Raw genomic sequence first — 22,161 nt, forward strand, 5'->3', positions numbered from 1 at the left:
TAAATGACTGAAGAGATGAGAGCTTCCTTACCCTACAGAATATTTTCCCGTTCTTTTATCCAAAATCTGCCTGCACTTCTATAAACTGATAATGGCTATGTGGAAGTTGGGTAGGTATGTATATAAGTTATTCGATTTTACTATCTTTGTTGGCCTGCTTTGACAGAATCTTTTGAAGAGGAGCAAGAACATACAACAGCTTTCCAGTGATAGTTGTCCATTGTTCTCCAGAGCCAAGACTCTCAAAAAGATCTTTGGGAAACTGAAATTTGACAGAATGTCTTCTGTTTCCATCATTGTTCTGAAATTGTTTGCATATTAACATTAAAGTACGTAGGTAATAAATTAGTATTTTAAAATAAAAGTCAGCAACAGGATCCATAAGAGAGCTTAATATCAGAGTATGCTAGTGAGGAGCAAAATGCGAGAATTGTTGCTGAGTAGCCAGCAGCCTTGTTCAGCTCTCTTGTGCTTAGAAAAGGCGAGAATAATCTACTGTATTTCCTTTAGGAAGTATTTGGGCAAATGTGATTCAACACATGACCTGTCAGGAGCAGCCATATATATCAAACACAGAATAGTATGGGGACTTTAGCTTGAAGGAGTCACCTTTTGAATGAACACTCTGGTAAAATTTTCTTAGGAAAAGAGCTTAATCTGTTGAAGACTTAAAACCTGCAGTGAAAATTGAAGTCTGGCTGGGAACTTGAAGGCATGACCAGTTTAATGGATTTATGAGCTTTTGTTGCAACATCCGAGTAACCTAAGAAGCTGCTTTTTCTTGCAAGGTGTAAAATGAATTAATCTAGGTTTCAACTTGTTAGTTGCTGATTGAGATTTATATGTTGGGGTTGGATTTTTTTGACATTTCTGTTTTGTTCTTTGTGTTTCTCCTTTGCATTGAAAAGTTAGTATTTAAATCTGTTATTTATTACTACTTTGAATTTCATTTATCCCACAACTGACTTTTGTCTTTATTTCTAAGCACTCAGACTTAAGGGACATGCACAGCATCCCTCAAAATGGTATAATCTTTTTAATGCTATTTCTAGTATTCCATAGCAACTGGGGAAAAAAACAGCCTAAACTGAACACTACAACACAGGCAATTCATTACAGATTTTCCGCTCGGTATTCAGTAAATTGTCAAGTCCTTATTTTCATCATTAGCATATTTTTCACAGAGCAGAAGCATAGCCATTTCTGGCAGACTGAATTAAATATGTTTTACTTGAATGTGAAAGAAGAAAACATTGTCAGACTTTCTATGAAAGCATCATTTTCTAGTAATAATTTATTTTCTGGAACAGTTTGCAGTGGATGTCTTTATGTTTCTATAAAGATATGAGTATGTGTTTCAGTCTACCTGTAATTAAACCATTTCTTAACTGAAGGGGAAAAATATGAAAAAAAATATTTTCTCTTACTTTTTTTTCCTTTGCATTGCACAAGCTGAAAATGTACTAGTTCTCTTACAGTCATGCACCAGCATATTTCATTTTAAATTTTGAATATGTTTTTATGGAATCAAGACCAAAAGAAGCCTCAGAATTTCACTGTTCAAGGACTATAAAAAAGATCAGATATAACTGTTCAGAAAATTTGTTAGACGTGAATTTCTTTTCTATCTAAGGCTAGCTGATAGCAATTCCATTTTATTTATTTTGAGTCTCATAGGTAGTCATCTTAATTACTGTGAAATTAAATTACGTGCATGCTCTTCATTTCAAAACTGAATTTTAAAAGTGCCTTAACGTCTTTTGCTTACTTAGATACTATCATGTGAAGGAAAAATACGTTTCATGCAAGATCTGATTTTCTTTCAGCGGTATAAAAAGCTCCCATCCTCTGTTTGTAATCCCATTAAAACCCGCATTTGTCAGTAAGGCTGTTTTATGATAACTGTATGCTAGGACCCATAATTTATGGCTGGCAAATATTTACAGTATCAACAGAGAACTGAGAATCAAAACATATATATCAAATTAAAGTATAAATAAAAGAACTTAAATAGTGTATGTGTGAAACAGTGTTTATGTCCTTGAGTGTGTAAGTACACTGACAGACACAAATTCACCTTTGTGCATATACACATGTGCACTTATATGCATATATTTACTTATATACATACACTTATATGCATATAAAGTTGTAGATCACAAAATTATACTCAAATACATCCTTTGCTCGGTTATTCCAATAGCAAAGATTATGGGAAAGAGCTCAAAAGATTCCTAAGAACTGTTTTGCTGTTTGCCCTCAGTAGCTAAAAGAGAGGACAGATTGATTTTTTTTTTTTTTCCATTTTATTTGTAATATGAGAATAGGAAAATAGGATCTAGTAGCTCTCTTGCTGGAAGGTAGCACCTAATAAAGGAAAAAACAAGCAAAAGTAGCTAATTAGTCACCCTATTTAGCATCTTACAGCATCCATAGCTGCTGCTGTATCTTTTATATGTTTCCATACGGCTACCTAAAATATGTTTATCTGCTATCCAGAATCTATCAAGATATACCATTCTGTACCTTTTTTCCTTAAAGAGCTTCACTTGTGTGCTTTTATATTTCATTTACAAATAAAATAAAACAAGTGCAGGATCTAGACGATTATTTCCTCTTTCAAATGGCCACCATTACTTGTTATTGCTTCCTTTCTTTTTCTGATGTTGCCAATACACCTGGCGTTTTTTTCTATAGACTGCTAAATACTTTAGGTAGCCATTATCAAATATGGAATCATTGTGTCAAAAATAACATGTCCCCCCTCCCCCAGTCATCATCAAGGAAAAAACTATTACCTATAAAGGACAGCAAGGAACTTCTTGAGAAGAAATCTTGAAGAATATACAACAAGCAGGCAGTTGTTGTTTTGTTTTGTTTTGTTTTTTTTTAAAGACTACTTGCTTTCGGTCAGGGAAGTCTGTCCCCTTCACATACAACCAACACCACGAAACCCAGTCCAACCGTTAACATTTCTCTGTTTGTGGTAGTAATTTAAGGATATTAATGTAAATAATTGCATCAAAAGATGATTCGCTCAGATGGTGTACTGAACTGTGTAAACTAAAGTAGTAATGATACAAGGTTATTTGTGCCCAGGTTTACAATCCAGGAATTCATTACATAGTTGGCACTGTCAATTGATTTAATATTATACTTACCATTTAAATCTTTATAAAAAATATTTGGGCACGGTGATCAGTATGACTAACAGAAAAGAATTGCTGGTTAAGACTGAATTTTGTTTGCAATGCCACATTATGTTACTTTTCTTTGGTCGTTTGTATGTGTGTGTGTGTCTCATCCCCTACCTTCAAACAGACTTTATTAATGGTTTCAGCAGAATCATTCATTTCAGTTGGAATGATGTGCCTATTAAGTATGGCCAATCTGCAATTTTTATTTTAGGTATCAATGCTTTGTATTCACAAAGTATTTGATAGTTAATATTAATTAATATAATTTTAAAACATCGTGACGTTTTGAAATTAGATTTACTTTTAGTTGTAAGTTAAATAGAAACCTAAGTCTCTGAGTTCCAGACTTAATGAGCTGTTATAAGTCAAAAAAGAATATGGAGATCTACTAATAGTATGAATTGCAACAGCTGCGTTAAGTTAAAACACAAAAATAAAAGTATCTGCTCAGTCCTTTGAGGGAGGGAAAGAACCTTTTGCTATGCTGTTTTGCCAAGTTAAACTCCCTTATGTACAACAAGTATAACTTAAACATTTCATATCCACGCAAATATTTTAATTTGAACAAATACAATAAATCATGTGTTACTGTATTTTTAAAGGGACAGGTTGTACTGTGATTTCCTGTTCTGTATTTATTTTCTACAGGTAAGAGCTCTTAACAAAAATGTTTTAAGGACATATTTGACACTTACTAGTCAGCAAAATTATAGTAGTTACATTTATTTCAGTGGAATATGTGAAAGCGTCATCTGGCTTCCAGAAATATTTTTGTAGGAATAAATATTACCAGAAAACAGTAATTTGCTTTTGTATCTAACCTTTATAGAGCTTCCTTATTCTTTATATCAGTTTGATTTTTCAGCCTGTATTTGTGGTTGAGTAAAACATTCTGAAGTGCTGACTTACTTGTCAAATAATGGAATATTGAGAAAAATCTTTTGTAAGGGAAGGAGTGTTTATTTTAATTAATTCTTTCTTTCACATGATACAATAGATTTTCCAATTCTTTTGTTAATTTAATGAAGATCTAGAAATAAGTTGTTCTCAATATGTTGTCACCTCTTTTTTCTCTTTTTGGGTTGTATACAATGTTTTGGATGCTAAAAATAAACACGACACTTTTGCATAATTATCTCAGAATTTGACATTTAGTTTCAAAATTCTAAATTCTTTCAGTTAGAAGTAATTCTCCTAATTGAAAACTGGGGAGAAGAAACAAAGAAAAAAAGCTGTGATTTCCCTGATTGTTTGTGAGCAACAAGGAATAATATACGATACGCTTTCTTTGTTTTGAACAGAAATAAACAAAAATGAAGTTAAATTCAGTGACTTAAGTTTTTCTTGTTTCATAAAAAAGGTTTCTTATAATTTTATACTTCTGCTTTAAAAGAGATATAATTCTTTTATAGGAAAAGGATATTATAGGATGGAGAGAGAGAAGGGTGAGAGAGAATGAGAGAGAAGAGAATGAGAGGAGAGTGAGAAAGAGAAGAATTATAGAATCACAGAATGACTCAGGTTGGAAGGGACTTTAAAGATCATCTTATTCCAAGCCCCCTGCCATGAGCAGGGGCACGTTCCACTAGAGCAGCTTGCTCAAAGCCCCATCCAGCCTGGCCTTGAATGAGGGAATGAGAAAAGGAGAAGAGGAAGAAAGAAGAGATAGGAAATGGAGGGGAGGGGAGGGGAGGGAAAGGGAAGGGAAGGGAAGGGAAGGGAAGGGAAGGGAGAATTCTTTCATTTCTATGATTCTTTCATTTCTATGAAAGAATCAAAACACAAAAGAGGAAAGACAAAAGAATGGAGAAAGAAGAGCAAAAATGAATATGTGGAAAGAAAAGAGAAGACAATGAAAAATAAGAGAAAAAAAGCAGAAAAGAAAGAACAGAAAACATGGGAGAAGGGCGAGAAGGAGAAAAGTGAGGGAAGGACAGAAGATAAAAAGGAAGGAAGAGAGAAAAAGGGGAAAGAAAACCAAAATGAGAGAAAAGAAAGAATAAAAAGGAAACAAGTCCCAGCAAATCCACTGTGGTTGAGGAATCTGTAACTGAATGCTCTTAGGAGCAAAATTAAAATTTTTAACTGTCTGAAAGAGTTTGTATGTGGTACTGGTATGTGGTAAGCAAGACCCTGGAAATTACTTTCCATCAAGTTAAAACTGTAACATCCTTATATTAAAATAATTCAGCTTTGGTGGTTTCAGCATTGCCATTCAATTAATAGATACATTCTTTCCAGGTACAAATTTCCATATAAATTGTAATAAGCATTAAAAACTTTCTTACTGTTTTGGAAAGCTGATTACTTAGGCAGATGGATGGTGTGACTGAAATGGCACAACATAACAAACGCCAGCAGCCCAGCATGTTGGCATGTGTCAATTTTTAAGAATGAGCAAAGTTAATAAAACAGTTTAATTAGGATAATTCAATAAGATTTTTGCTAGTGAAAGTAAAGAAAGAAAAATAAATAATTTTTAAGGTCAGCATAGCAATTTGCTTTAATGCTGTCCTTTCTATCAGACAGAAATATTTAATAAAGTAATCTCATACAAGTCTCAACATTGAGTAAAATATTTGAGATTTAAATATTTCAGGAGTGAAAAAAAAAATCCGTAATTTGCATAAATATAAACAATAGGTATTAACTGTACAGTAGTCAGTGAACTTTGCCTAGCACTACTTGATTATTTTCTTTAAATGGTTGAATATTGCCACAATTTAAGCTTTTCTCTGAAATACACTTAAAATTTAATTCTTATAGGTCTTAACAGCATGTTGCATTTTGCTTCTTGTGTTTTCATTGCTGGGTGAAGGTGGAAGGAGATGTCTGTACGTAAGCATAGATTCTAATTTCATAAATTTAGTTGCAGTTGGTTTGAAGGGCCACGATTAGAAAACTGCACTGATCTCGCTTGAGAGAGCAGGGACATGACATGAGGCTGGAGTGGAAGGACGTGTGGGGGTGTGGGGCTCCCTCCAGCTCGGTAATTCTGCCTTCCCTCAGCAGGGTGGTACCTCCCTTTCTGCTCCCCTCCTCTGTGTCTTCTCAGGCCAGATGTAGCAGCCCAAGGGGCCAAGAGCTGAGGCGAGCCAGCTGCATCTGGCATGGAGGTTCGGGAGCGGCTGGAGGGAGCACGTTGTGTTACTGACACAGGGTGAAATACGGGCCTTGCTCTGAGGACGCTGAAATGGGAACCAGTTGTGTCCGTCTGAGGCCGTCCTTCTCCAGTTACCGCAAACTAGTGTTGCAGCAGAAAGAAGAATCCCACTCTCTCCAAGCTGCTTTTCCTCTTCTGGGCTGCCCGCCTCCCTGGGTGCTGGCACAAGCATTCACGTGGCCGTTTGGGGAAGTAATCAAGATTTAAAGGATTAAAAAAAAGGGTGTGGGGCTAGGGGGGAGATGGCATGGAGGCAGGAACACGTGGTCTGACTTAGAGGGAAGTCAGGCTGCTGTGTTGAGTGGCAGAGCTGGCTGAAAGTGGCATGAGCCTGGTATTAATCTTGGTGCAAAGCATGTTGGTGGATGTGGAAACTACTCCATTGCCTCACATACAGGTACACAGATTAACCATCACTGCCATAACTGCAGGGTGCTGTCTTCTCACTGACACAGCTGCCATAACAAACCCCCCTGCTCTGGGTGATATGAAGAAGCCCCTGCTTCTTCTAATCAGTCAGAGGAATGTGGCCGGAAGCTGGGACTGCATCATGATTGTGTTCCTGGCATAGCGTGATAAAGCGGGAGTCCTACTTAGCCTTCTGAACTAGACCAGGCCCACAGTGGTTTTCTGGTAACAGTTTGTTCTGCCTTCTTTTCCCTTTCTCATTGTGCAACAGAGCTAATGAAGCCACTGTCGGATGCTGCATCAGCTGCCTCTGAGTGGTGCAGCACCTCAGAAGTCCTGCTGTTCTTTTGCAGGATGCTTTGCCACTGTGTTTCAGATCTCCAGCAGAGGAACCTAATCAGGGACCTAGCAGTTGTAATGGTTTCCAGGCTGCTTCTTCAGGAAGCTTCAGGGAAAATCTTCTGGGAGCTCCAGCTTTGGGGAACTTTGGTGGCTTGCTGCTGCAGGTCTGGGCCAGCCTATGGAGGCATTTGCCTCTGTCAGCTTTTACAGACAGCTTTTGTTGGCTGCTTGCTGGTTGTGGACAACCTATGTATTTTGTCTTCACCTGACTGTTGATCAAGCAGTGTCAAGCACCTATTCAATGAACGCTTGAGGAGCAGTTGTATAACTGGTAGGCAATAGTGTAGCTCCTAGAGCCCAGGAAACAGAGGGAACTGAGACCTACCAGATATCACAGCAGTTAGTGCAAGAGTGGCACAAAGGGGTGCAGAAAATTAGCTCAGGACAATGTGGCATTGCTTAGGATTGTGCAGTTATGATTCTAATGTGTTGTAGGGCATGGTCACCAGAAATTGTTCCTGGCACACAAGAGAGAACTCTAAGTCTTGGGCTGCACTCCTGGGTCTAGGACTCACACACCAGGATGGTTGTGGCCTTACCCTTAGAAAATGAATTTTGGTTAAGGTGCTGAGTTGCCAAGTGAAGGAGCTCTGGAGGGAGAGTAGTAGACCACATAACATGAGAGATGGCAAACAGGAGATCAACAGGATCTTTGCAGATGTGAGACCCCAAGCTCTGCAATGTGAAGTAGAGGCAGCTAGAGATTATGTTGAAATGAACTATGGATAGAGGCTCCTAAGATTGAGATGTTGAAAATTTTTGTCTTCTGGCAATATAAGGAAGATTCTCTTCCTGCAGAGAAGGATAGGCATAGTGCCCTGGAAGAAGGTGAGCAATATTGTCTGGGGAAACACCAGAGCCAGCTGGACAGTGGGATAAAGTGAACATTCAGCAAGTTGGAAGATGATCCTCTAATGGAGTGGTTGGTACACTGGGAGACCGGACTGCTGCTCAGAGGGATCAATACAGCAGTGAATTGTACTAACAGGAGCCTCTTGACATTCAACAAAGGCAAGAGCTAACTCCTTCATCTGGTACATGGTAACCCACGCAGCAGTACTTGTTGGGGCCTAACTGGCTAGAAAGCAGCTTTACAGAAAATGACCCGGTAGTCCTGATGGTTAACAAGCCGGCCGTTAGCCCAGCAATGTGCCCGTGCAGCAAAGAAGGCCAAGTTCATATTGGGCTGTGTTAGTAGGAGCGTGGCGAGCACATAAAGTGAACTGATCCTTCCCCTCTGTTCAGCACTTGTGAGACCGTATGTAGAGTACCATGTCCAGTTTTGGGCCCCCAGTACAGGAAAGAGATTGATATACCAGAGTGAGTCCCATGGAGGTTCACCAAGATGGCTGGAGGCAAGAGCATATGATGTATGAGGAAAGGTCGAGCAAACTAGGCTTGTTCACACAGAAGTCTCAGGGGGATCCCATGGCAGTCCACAGCTCACTAATGGGAGGGCGTAGGGAAAGCAGAGCCAGACTTTTCTTGGAAGTTGTACAGTGACAGCTCGAGAGGCAAAGAATGAGAGGCAACAGACACAAATTGGAACATGTAAAATTTTGATTTGATACTAAAAAAAACATTTTCCCAGTAAGAGCAGTTAAGCTCAGGAGAAGGTTGTCCAGAGAGGCTGTGAAGTCTCCATTCTTGGAGACTGCACAAAACTTGACTGGACAAGCCCCAGATGCAAGTGGTCCTGTTTTGAGCAGGAGGTTGATCTAGATGAGTTCTGGAAGTTCCTTCCAATGTAAATTAGGCTACGGTTATATGAGTGTGTGAACCTTGGTGGAGCTGAACGTTCTTAAAAATAGCTGTAATGTTGTTTTCGGGCTTTTTGGTTCTTTTCGAGGGGTTGGGTATTTTTTATTTTGCATTTGACTAACCATTTATATCTCAATAACTTACACAAGATATTCTTAAAGCACTACAGAGAAAGTTGTGGAGACTGGCCAGTTAAAACAAATTAAACAAGAGAACTTGGGATAACTTCATAGAGGTCCCTTGTGTAGGATGATTAAATTTTAGAGGCCAAAAGGCATTTGGTGATTACTGACTGTGTCTTGTTCACTGTAGTCATTTTACTTTCCACCTTAATTTTTTTTTTTTGAAGAGTAAGCTTCGCCCAACTTGAAGCCAAGAATATTTGGAAGGGTGGGGTGTTTTTTTCATTTTATACATTGCACATTTTGTGGCAATGTTTTTCTTTGGTTTAGTACATTTTTGATTGTAGCACAGTCATTACTTCATTTTTCTAAACATATGTATTTAAACCCCACAAGGGCCTGTGAAATCTGATACTAAAATAAGACATCATATATATCAAAACCATGGTTTCTTAAAGAAAGCCATTTTTTAACCTCTACTACAGACTTCCTTTCATGTGGCAGGAATTTATTTCTTTTCCCTTTCTTTATAACTCTGTCCTTCATGATGATCATTGGTATTAGAGGAGAAAAGAAAAAATGTACTACTGCTTTTTAATGAAATCAGTTAAAACTATTAGAAGGTAATATTTTAGCAGAAGAGCAAAGAAAAAACATATGCTCTTGAATAGGAAGTAGCCATCAGAGAGAACCGTATTATTTGACCAGTATAAGAATTTGTTACACAAAGAAATCAAATAGTTTCTTTCAAGTGATGTTGAATGAGGAGGGTGTTCTCAGTCCAGAGGACATCTTAGCTGTTGTGACCATCTCTGACGCACACTGATTTCTTGTTCTCTTAGGATAATTTTCATTTGGAAAGATTTTTCTTTTAGGTTTATTTCAAAAGGTACTCTTTTAATTTTTGCCTGTATCTTTCAAAAACACATTCAAAATGTCCTTTTTTTTTTGTTAGCGTTGGTTTTTTTCTGGTATTGTTTGTACGAAATGGGAAGGATTCAAAGTACAGAGATGCATGCACTATATATCCTTTCTTTGAGATTTTTCTTCACCAAGAAGAAAACCCGGAGGTTTTCCCAGGTGTTACGGGACACAGAAAAGTGTAAACATTCTCTATAAAACTTGTATTCTCATTTCCTTTCTGGTCAAGGAATGCTTGTTGCCATATGTGAATATCGTTTAAAGAGGTGTCATGGTGTTTCAGGCATACTTTTCATAACATTAAACATATTCAGGGAGACCTACTCAGAGGCATGGCTGACAAAGGGCAAGGGTAATCAGGAAAAGTAATGGGTAGAGATATTTAAATTTCAGGAAAGTATGTTTGTATATTTCTGTTTGCAGAGTATAATGTGGCATTGGTATAATATGTGTGCTTTTTATTTTTTCTACTCAAATTTACGCACTATACTGCTAGTGTCTTGTTTTCAAATACATTCTAAACCTAGTGTAAATTTGTTCCTCCGTATGAAATTTTTCCTTCAAAATCATTTTTTGAAGAAATAATACTTTCCAGGGAAAATCCATGTCAATAACTCTGTAAAATACCTTTAAGGAACACTTTTAAATTTTAAAAGGTTCTGGAACTTTTGTAGTAAAGGCTTTCTTGAGAGAGAAAATGGTTTAAAAAGGAAAAGAAAAAGCCTCACTGGCTTCAGGAGTACTGAGATTTGGGATGAACTTTTGTTCATGGGGCTTTTCATTTTATTGTTTTAGATGAGTCATAATAAAGCTCTGGTTTCACCCTCTGGTTTCACAACAGATTAACTCTTCTTTTTTTTTTCTTTTCTGGAAAAGTTACTGTGGCTATTGTCACTGGGTTTGACACCATGAGAAGTTTTCCCAGGCTGCCAGCACCAGGAGATACAATACATTTTGTTCTAGTTCTCAGAAAGATTCATTATTAGTCTTGTAGGGTACCAGAACTTTGTATAGCCTGGCCTCAGACCACAAAGTGCTCTAAAGGTAAGGGTGGAAATGCTGACCTTGATTGAAATGTCTGTCAAGGGCCATTGTGCAGAGCAGGGGGCAGATCTGATGTGCTTGCAGTTGTCTTTACCTCTAGATAGATCAGATACACCATAGTGCTGCAATACAGCTAAGAGGTGAGAAAACCTAAGTCTATGCTGTCGTTTGCAAAAGTGACCCAAACTCTTAGCTACTGAGAGAGAATTAGAATAATTCTTATGGGTAGTCATGCATAAGAGCTTTGCTTTGCCAAGAAAGTGAAGTATCATCTTAGGTTGTGTGGCCACTTGTGACCGACTGTGAGTGAATGGAACCAGGCTGGAAAACTCTTAAACAAAGAAACAAAACAAGCTTTTCTTACCGGTGTCCCCTGTCTTGTCATATCACCTTCAACTAGCAGTTTCATTCATTTGTCCACCTTGGTTTTTACATGACAACATGCAGCTAGTGGTTTATTATGTTTGTGCTTTATCGTGTGTGCCAATGTCATGTAATCACTGCACACAATGGCTGCATGTAGATGTACAAATGGCCCAGAGGGAGATTGGTTCTTCTAGGAGGATCCCAGAAGTGGTAGAAATAGGTTTAAAGGGTAGTGGCATAATCTCCAGTATTTGTTTGTTATGTATATCCTCTCACAGAAGACTTGAATAGCCATTGTGTGTCTCTCTGGGTGGCTGTTTCCCACTCCTCTAGGGAAAGACACCATTGTTTAATGCTTCTTTAATGATAAGAGATAGAGGACACCTGTTTGTTCTGTGAAAGCAGCTTCAGTTCTGACTCCTTCCCTGATTCCAGGTTTGGTGAATTCAAAATGTAGAACCAGACTAGGTGACTTTGTAAATGATATTTCCTGCTAAAGAATGCAGAAAATACCCTTTCATGATACTTGGCTTGAATTTAGTATCCGTGTTGAATTCCTCTCCAGTATTGCTCCAGATTATTTCACATTTGGAGGACGATGAAAAGATTCGGTTTCTTGGTGATATGTCAGACACTTTAGTCAACTGTGATTCCAGCTGCTTGTAACTGACAAGCTACAAAGGGCAAGGTTCAAGTTCATCACTTTAGATATTTGGGATTCCCTACTTTGATTAACTTCAGTGAAAGCTGGTATGAAAATTCTGCTAAGTTGTGAGAAAGACACAAGGTATTTATGGCAGATGTGTTACATTTTAGCATGCTGGTACTGGTTCCTGTTTTTTTTCCATCATATTAATAATATTCTTGCCTCCATCTTCATCTGGTTTAGAAAAACAACAAATCTATATGAGGGTTGACTATGAAGTCAAGTCAGTAGTATACATAGTGGGTCTTTTTCCCAATCATCTTCTGGGATTTGTTTGCAGTCCTTGAGACTATGATCAAATCAGCTGTACTGGTCTGTCTTGTTGCCTGATAGCTATGAGCTTGCTGGCTCACTTTATCTGCTCAAGAATAGTAGCCCTGTTTGTGATATTTGAAGGCTAAAAGTCAGGTACCACGTGTGAAGCATAAGTAGGACCAGAGATGTAAAAATTTTCTTTAGGGTGCTGCCCAATTGAGAACAAAACTGATGTTAATTTTGGCTAATGTAGATAAAACTGATTAAAAATATTTTTTTTTTTTAAAATAAACATCTCTTTCAAGAAATGTCTTTTAATCCTTTGAAATACATTTAAAGATTCAATTGGGAGTGCTTATATAAGGAATAAACCTTAACTATTGTTTATTTAAACTGTATAACTAGTATTCTACCTATATGCATTTAAATTTCTATAAAACTTTAGCAAATAACTGTTAAAGGCTTAAGACTTTATATATTATGACTTTATTATTTAAGTGGCTAAGATTTCAGATCATAAATAGTTTTGACAGTCACACCAACTGTAGGTATCAAGAGTGTTTTCTGTAGATCTCATTAGTAGTCCCTTTAAAATTAAGTCACCGATTGGAATTTAAAAAAGTAAAATGCTTTTTTCTTGTTCCAATTTATGAATAAAATATTTGTGTAAGAGGCTGAGATCTGCCAGCTCTACAGTTCCACTAGTCTTTACATAAAAACAGTAGATGGTTCCCTAGCTGCCTACTACCCACATACTAAAAGATAATCTCTTTATTGTTTAATAAATTCTGTTGGATATGTGATATTTTGAAAAGTTTCCCTTTTTTCCTTTTCTATCCAACACATCTAATCTATTTTCATTCAGCATTTAAAAGCCAATCTTTTAATCAAATTCCAGATTCTTTCCAAAAATGACTTTACACAAATAAGTACACTTGTAATGATTTAGTAAATATGTCACAATTGCTATTTTAACATCTGAAAATGCAACTTAGATTAATTTTTGAAAGTTAGGTTAGATAATTGCTGAGTGTATTTATAGTCTTGCGATTAGCACAAAGTACTATTACCTTAAAGCTCTATTTATGTGCTGATTGGGGTATTTTAATCATTTCAAGCAATGAACAAATTAACCTTGCAATAGGAAAATAATTGGAAAAAAATTCAAAAGCAAGATTTAAATTGATTGTTCAAATCATGTTTTCTGTTTGGTAATTTAAATTGGTTTAGTTTGAATTAGCATGTTTAGTTCGTAGGTTTTCTGTCTATTGAAAGCAGTTTAACTCTGAATGAAATTTTACGTGGAACACGTAGTCTGCCAAGGGAAGGATCCTGTGCCTGTGCCTTTTGAATACCGTAAAATGCCTGGGGTATGTTCGCTTTATGTCTCCTGGTTCTTCCTCCTGAGCCCAGGCTGGAGTGGTCACTCTGGAGTGATCAGTGGCAGTTTGCCTGTCTTCTTGATATGTAGGACAGCTCTCATCTTGTCTTGGTATTGCTGCTTAGGTTCCTGGTGGCTTTGAGTGACTTCCAAATGAGGTCATGGTTACAATCTTGTAAGAGAAGTTTGGATATTTTGCTGGCACATGATAGCAAGACCATAGGCACTCAGCTCCTTGAAGATTGCAGAAAAACTTTGACTTCATCACATTGAGCATCCAGTACTGCATGCGTTGCTGTATGAAACTCTTCAGCAAGCAGTGCACATCTAGCCATCTAGTAAATTCTCCCATATTTCTGGCTGCTGTATGTGATGGAAAAAGTATACTTAGGGTATATGTTTAACCTCAGACTTAAACAAAATTTTTATTTAATAAGGAGATAAAGACTCCTAGGATACAGTGCTGGAGAGATCACTCAATATAAATGCTAACACTGGGACAGGTTCCAGTATATAGAATCATAGAATTGGTTAGGTTGTAAAAGACCTTTAAGATCATTGAGTCCAACCGTTAAACTCGCACTGCCAATTCCATCACTAAACCGTGTTCCTAAGTACCATGTCTACACGTCTTTTAAATACCTCCAGGGATGCTGATTCCATCACTTCCCTGGGCAGCCTGTTCCAATGCTTTACAACACTTCCAGTGAAGAAATTTATCCTAATATCTAATCTAAACCTCCTCTGGTGTGGCTTGAGGCCATCTCCTCTTGTTCTATTTCTTGTTTTACTTGGGAGAAGAGACTGACCCCCACCTCTCTACAACCACTTTTCACATGGTTGTAGAGAGCGATAAGGTCTCCCCTCAGTCTCCTCTCCAGGCTGAACAACCCCAGTTCCCTCAGCAGCTCCTCATAAGACTTGTGCTCGAGACCCTTCATCAGCTTTGTTGCTCTTCTTTGGACACGCTCCAGCACCTCAATGTTTTTCCAGTGCCAAATACAGGGGGAATTCAATTCCTTAGTCCTGCTGGCCACCCTATTTCTGATACAAGCCAGAATGGTATTGGCCTTCTTGGCTGACTCACATTCAGCCGACAGTCGACCAACTCCCCCAGGTCCTTTTCTGCAAGGCAGATTTGAAGCCACTCTTCCCCAAGTCTCTTCCCCTCTGATTTGGTGTTGTTTGCAAACTTACTGAGGGTGTATTCGATTCCTTTTTCCAGATCAAGATATTAAACAGAACTGGCTCCAATACCATACCAGCCAGCACTGATGTGTATTTGATCTTCTGATGAAGGTCATTTTACAAATTTCCCTGCCCTGTTCTGGTGTAGATTAAAACAACAGCTACATTCACACTTTTAGATGATCTGTGAACTTTCTTTTTCTTCCCCCAGTGGCCATTAAGACCATTCATCTCCAATGACTTCCAACAGCCTTTTACATTTTTCTGAAAAGTTACAATTATGCCTTCTTTTACTCTTCTGTTTTCTGGACCACACAAATGTGTTTTCTATAACCTTCCCTCATAAGTCTTATGTTCTTTATCTGTTATCACTCTTGTTCTTCTTTAGTTTTTTTTGCCTGAATTTCTTTTTAAATAGGCCCCAAATTTGACAGGTATCCACTAGCACTGGAAGTAAGAGAATATTCTCCTTGTATGCCTGTCGGCCGGCAGTCTGGTTGACACATACAGTTGCTGGTGCCATTACCTTCTGATCCCTTTCGCTGTGCTGGTGTCAGTCCTTTGGACTTGACATGAAAGTATGCATTTTCTGGATTTCATTTCACATTCCACTGTATAGCACTTAGCATTTCCTTCGATTGAATTTCATGTTGTTAATTTTAAAGGCTGCCTCTAGTACATCGTGGTATTTTTGACTTTAGGTCCTTTCTTCCAGGGGGCTTGTGAGCCTTCCCAAACTGGTGTAACTTTCGTGCATTATAAGCGTATTTTATTCTGTGTGACTTCATATCAGGTCTAGAAATCAGTTCTGAAGCCTTTTGGTTTTACTTTGTTTCGAGCAGTGAATAAAAATTGTTGCTCCCTTGTGACTATTTATGGATGTGTATAAAATGAGCAGATGATTTCAAACAAATAAATACTGATCCCATTTACGGTGGCCAAGTGCTCCTCTTACAGCAGTCGTTGTGCGATGTGGGAACGTGTCAGGAACCCTCGTAAGCTCTGGGAGGGGGCTCCGGCGCGTGCAGGGGGGCTGGGGCTGAAATGCTGCTGCTGCTGCAGGACCCGAGGTGCCTTGTCTGCATAGCGTCAGGAAACCTTCCCCGTCTGCTGCACTATGTTGTCTGGACAGGTTGGCTTTAGTCAATTTATTTTCCATATTTGAAACATTTTTTTTTTGCCAAGATCATAATTTTATATATATTTTTTTTTTTTTTTTTGGTCTTGGCAAGCAGTCTAGCAAAGACCATTAGAGCTGAAAGTAGAACCATAGAAGTTTTCAGGGTTTTTCTGACAAAACTGGGTGTTTGAGAAGTTTAAAATAGAAAAATAAATAGTGTTTCTACCGATGTTTTTACAAATTTTTCTAGGGTTTTCGGGAGGGCGACGGGGGAGAAATAACTGAAATGTGTACTTCCCCTACATGTTTTGGCAGAGCTTTGTGTGTGGAGACTGTGTAGTCGAGCGTTGTGATTTAGTTAACAGGGGCTGCAGGACCAGTAGAGGGAGCCCAGAATCACAAAATATTGGAGACATGGAGATACTTTTGGCTGGGGGAGTTGGGGTGAGAAGCTTGCTTTGGTAATGTACAGGAATTTTGTGGTTATATTTAGAAGGATGCATTGAGTCCTACCAACTTACAGTGATTTTGGGGAAGAGCATTTATGAAATATTGAAATGCTTAATGTCTTCTAAATGATCAAATTGTATTAACAGCTTTTGTATTGGAAGGCTAATCAGTAATTCTTTCTCTTTCATGTGTTCCTGGTCGTTGTGACTTCATATCACCTTTAAAGAAAGTAAGTAACTCTTCATTTTTTAAATATTTTTGAAAGTGCGGGGGTGTGGGTATACTGTTTGTAAGTATGTATATATGTATATATATATAAAATAAACAGAGGAGCAGAAAATGATGAATCTTAAAGACATGCTGCTACAGAGGGTGACTCCCATGTGTGAATGACTTTTAGAATACAACGGGGGTTTAAAGAAGTTTCATCCAAAAGTGAAACACCAAAAATAAACAGTATGGAAGTTCTGCATCTGAAGGCTGTGAATGGTAAACGTATATTCCTCGCGTGTAGACTATCGCAACAAAACTTGCAGCGTACTGGTTTAAAATAAGTTATGGCTCTAAAAATTCACAGATATCAAGTTACAAAGTAGAATGTTATTCTATCCAATTTTTGATTTAACTGAATCAAAGTTGCACTGATTTGGAATGTTTCAAGAACTTAGGTCAAAATGTGCCACTTTTGACATTGAAAGTCACTCAGCCTTACATTTGGCAGTCCTCGGCTGCAGTATTAATACATGCCAGCAGCTCTGAGCAGAACAAATATGTCCTCAGGCTGTAGGAGAATTTAGAAAGCATGCGATAAGTCGTATGGATCCCTCAGAAACTGCTCTGTGATTCAGACATCAGTCTGCATCATGGGATCTTTGATTACTGGCTTCTCTAACTGCAGTCCCATGTGTTGTGATAGCGTGTACTGCGAGCATTTCCAGCATCCCTGGTGGGTAACGTTTGAGAATTTTAATATATAGTCTTTTAAGGATGCCTATGCTGACAGAAGAATAGGCAAATCATTAGTTAACCTGGGTCAAAATAGCAGTGATAAAGGACACCATGGAATTTCAGTTTGAGCTGCTAGCTCAAAATAAATCCCACCCCACAGTGTCCAGATTATTATTTCATTTGCAACTTAAGTATGCGTGGTTTGTTTTGTGCTCGTTATAGACATACCCAAGTCCAACTTTCAAGAAGCGTGGATATGGCCCTTTGGTTGCATGCCAAATTATTTAGGAATTGCAGATATCTGTATGAAACAAGCATAACAGTAGCTAAAGTACTTCTTGGCTCAGTAGCTGATATGGATTTCTTTGTAAGTCAGAGAGTAGTTTCTATTGTCCACTTGCCAGTTGGCTAGACTTTGAAGATTAAGATATCTGCTGTGAGCACAGTAGTGGTCATGAGATATTGCCAAATCCTCTATTTTGGGTTCATTCATCTTGTATCATTTTAATTGGTTAATGATATCTAAAAATAAGTGTAGAGTCCAGAATATCTACATTGGAATGGGAGGATACAAGTCATGCATACATGTACACACAGTTTTGTTTCTTGATGATATATTGAGTTTGTCTTCCACTGCGGAGTCAGCAAGTTCTTTCTGTCTTGCAGAGAAAGTCTTAATCTGTGATAATGTTTCAGTAAAAAGATCCAAGGCTGTGAGTCGAAAATGCTTCACGTTATGTATGTTAACATATGGAAGAAATTATGCAACTAGAACTGCTCTATTAAATGCTTTGTGTCTTTGCTTGTCAAACATTAATACAATAAGGAAAATGTGTAAAAAAAAAGTATCCTACTTATTCCAAAACTGTTTTAAGTAATTGTTAAACTCAGTGAAATCCCTTAATTTTTTTTTTTCTGTGCTACTGCTAGTAGTATTGTTGCATTTCTACCATACTTAGTTTTGTATTCTCTTATAGTATTTTATCAAAACCAGATGTGGCATTAGATTTATTTGCAGGAGGAAAAAAGAAACAACAAAAATCTGTCAGAATTTTCACATTGCAGGATTATATTTAGAATGTTTATAAAATAGATATCTGTTAAATATCTGATGTGTTTATCACCAAGCAGCATTTTTACATTTTTTATTTCAGATTTAGTAATGTGATACATTAGGTGACCAATAGTAAATAAAGTATATCGGATAAGACTTCCTGTCTTGAGGACACATTACAGTTTATTTCTTACCAGAAGAGAAATTACCACACTATCCATCTTGCCATTAAATTAATACATGTACAGTAAGGATGAATTCTGTTGTAACAGAGCCATAGAAATCAACAGAAAGCATCATCATATGAAAGATGATAATCTCAAGCCAGTTTTATTTATAAAAAAAGGTCAGTCAGCAATTTTCAACAAAGATTGTGTGTTGCCGTATAATATTGCATAATAAAGAACAGTAGTTTCTAATGGACTTTTGAAGCCCTGTTCCTAGTTTATAGTTGAGTATATAATTAATCCTGAAATACTTAGCAACACACTTAATTTAATGCACAGGCATTGTTCCACTTAACCAAGTGGAATATATTTACGTGGCTAAAGATAAGCGTGCGTGCAGGCTGGGGACCCCAGGGAGGAAGCACAGTTTCAGATTCAGTCCCTGAGTACACCATGTACATTAGTCAGTAAATGGGGACAAAGATGTGATAGTGCATCTATAAATCTTGTACTTTAATTTTGAAATTAAAATGAAATAAAACAATTTATGACTACCTTCTTCCCTACCATTTCTTAGACGAACATTTCAGAATAGTTTAAAGTGTCGCAAGGGTAGAAACATTTGCTTTCTTTTACTGATGTAAACATGCATATGTTACTAAGACATTTCTGTACCAGAACTCTTTTTTTCTTAATGTGTTGTATTTCTATTTAAATAGTCCCTTACCATGCATTCCACAGTGGTATTAGAGTTACTACCTTGAGCAGGTCAATCTCTTAATCTCTAAAACAACTCTAATTAGAAAAGATAGTGTTTCATAGAAGGTACAAATGTGCTTGTCTTTATGTATAGTAATGCATGCTGACCATGTTAAGCCAGAAGAAGGCTTAACTATATATCACTTTTAATTTTAAATGTGTTCTTCCTGGGCTTTTTATTATTCTTTTGTTGCCTTTCATCCTATGGGATGCAGCTGCCCTTGAACTTGGTACTGTCTTGATCATTCATGTGCAGCAGCCACATTGTCTGTAACATTTTAAAAATGAGGCTTCATGGTGTTATTTACGAAATAATTTCACATAAATATTTGGACTTTGGTTCTCAGAATGTGGAGCTGGTTGCTGTATGAAGAAAAGCATAATTATAATTCACAGACTTTTTGCCTCGAGCCTAGGGGACAGATGCATATGATTAAGTTTGAAACTGGCCTGTTATTGTAATGTAGATGTTTTCAGGGTTGAGAGAATTAAAAAAAAAAAAGGGGGGGGGGGGGAAAGAAAGAAGAAAAAAAAAAAAAAAAAAAAAAGTTTTGTTTTGAAAAAAGCTTTTTCTGATAAAAAAAAAAAAAATGCTGAAAAAAAGAGAGGTGGGGAATAAAAAAAAAAAAAAAAAAAAAGCCAGGCAAGCATGAGTTTTAAAAAAAAATAGACCGAGGGAATAGTTTTACAAGAGGCACTCAATCTTGGACTGCACAATTTTGTTTTTCAGTGGAACCTCTCCATTAGCTTGCCTGAATGCAATGCTTCATACTAACACTCGTGTAGGTGATGGAACATTCTTCAAAATCCCTGGGAAGTCAGGACTCTACGCTCTCAAAGTAAGTTTCAATTTTGTATATGGAAAGTGCATAGCACTATTAATCCATTTTATGAATGCCTCAATAGATATAAAGGTAAACAGATTAGATTCTTTGGAGAGGAAATGACCTGATAGTCCTTCTAACTGCTTTCAGATGTCTTTTAAAAGGATTTATAATGAAAGTAAACATTGAATGTTTTATCCTAGAAAGCATATACATGTTCTTGAATTTGGCATGTGGTATAAAAAACATGTAGCTTAGCTAAAATGCTGCTTTTTCAGAATTGTTCACAGAAAGGCCTTTGTTTTATGAGCAGTGAGCTCAAGAGGATCACTGACTTTCTCATTAAGTAATTCTATTAATGTTTGATTTTTGAATAGTGCAAAATTATTTGCAATGTAAATATACATATATTAGAGATATATATATATAATATAAATCAGCTTTTAATTTACAGGTTGCATCATTGCTTTTGAGAAGGAATATAATTATAGTGATACAAGTTTTGCCGTTACACTATTTTATTCCTTTTCCTCTTTATTTTTCTTTTTTTGATATGTAGATGATGATTTCTGTGGATGGAAATTTTTTCTTGCTGTACATGATCAAACTTAGACGGGTTTCACAATAGGAGTGGAGGAATGTGAGGCAGAGATGAGAAACAAGAAACTAAGATTATATGTTTGGCAGTGTAAATGTGGTCAATAAAAATTTGGGGCTGGGGGGAAGGATCTTTAGTAATTTATGACAGACTTATTTGATGTAAGGGTTTAAAAAATATAAAACTACATAGATTTGCCTGCTTCCGATAACTAAAAATTCTGTATCTGAGATTGAATTAATAGTTTTCAGCAGCTCCATTTCCTAATTTACTAAGACAAATGCTGCTGTTGTTCTTTAAATCAGGAGATATTCTTGGCACAAATCCAGGTATTCACAATCACTCCCATGCCTGTGAGCTCCAGGTTGCTTCAGCTATTTGAATTCAGGAAACAGGCAAAGGCAGAAAAGAAACATTAAAGGATTTATGTTTTGCTGCAGCGTTTTGGACACTCAACTGGAAAACTAGGATTTTTAACAGCCAAACAAGTCTGTTTCTGTTAAAAAAAAAAGAAAAGTGGAAGACCTTGCATTTTATTTGGCATTTTTTTAAAAAAAGAGTATGTTATGACTTCACAAAAAAGCTTTTTTGTTTTTACTTTGCAAGTTGTTTCATGAAGGTCTGTTTTTATGTCTTTCTCTGAAGTAACTCAGAGGCATATTTTATTTTATTCTGTTTTTTGAAATGTAAGCATGAGAGTACACTGCAGTAATCTATTTTCGGAGATGCAGCAGGATCATGATTGATTTTTCTCGTTAATTTTAGTTTTCTTTTTTCTTTTTTAACTGTAGAAAGAAGAATCAACATGCCCTACTGATGGAACATTGGATTTAGGATGTGAATCTGAGTTAGATGGCACTGAAATGGCTGAGACAAACAATAATAATGGAGAAGAAAATGGTGGTAGGTGTTTTAATTTCAATCTTAGAAGGCATATTTTGGGAAAAGAAAAAGTATTGCTTACTTATGATTTTCGTGGTGTGATTTCTAAACATTATAAGTAATGTTTTGTACTCAGTGGAACTATTTTTGAGCTACTCCCTCTCTTTTTTTCTTTCGCCTTTTAAAGAAATCAGGAACACCAAGTGCCTTTATTTGACTTAGATTTGTAAGAGAAAATGAGTAGTGCTGTCGGGTGTGTTTTGGGTAGGTAATTTTTTGGCTCACCATTTTTTTGTTCTAGGCCCCACTGCTAAAGAATAATTTGCCTCACCAGGCTTCAGACTTGCAGTTGTCAGACAGACATCTCACTGATTTCAGTGTGAGCATGTAGGGTTGGCTTCTCAGTAGACTTCTGGGTACAGGACAAAGGTTTGTATTTTTTTTT

General features: G+C 37.1%; 1 protein-coding gene across 1 annotated transcript in view; it reads left to right on the top strand.

Moving 5' to 3' along the window:
- The window catches only part of ASXL3 (additional sex combs like 3, transcriptional regulator), a 100,557-nt gene that overhangs the window by 12,024 nt on the left and 66,372 nt on the right, over positions 1-22,161 (top strand). Inside the window, exons 4-5 of the mRNA XM_014936992.1 lie at positions 20,143-20,251; positions 21,626-21,737. Coding sequence (XP_014792478.1) covers positions 20,143-20,251; positions 21,626-21,737 — 221 coding nt within the window. The remainder of the gene's footprint in view (positions 1-20,142; positions 20,252-21,625; positions 21,738-22,161) is intronic.

Source organism: Calidris pugnax, unplaced genomic scaffold (assembly GCF_001431845.1).
Source record: "Calidris pugnax isolate Ruff unplaced genomic scaffold, ASM143184v1 scaffold51, whole genome shotgun sequence".
Taxonomy (NCBI): Eukaryota; Metazoa; Chordata; class Aves; order Charadriiformes; family Scolopacidae; genus Calidris; species Calidris pugnax.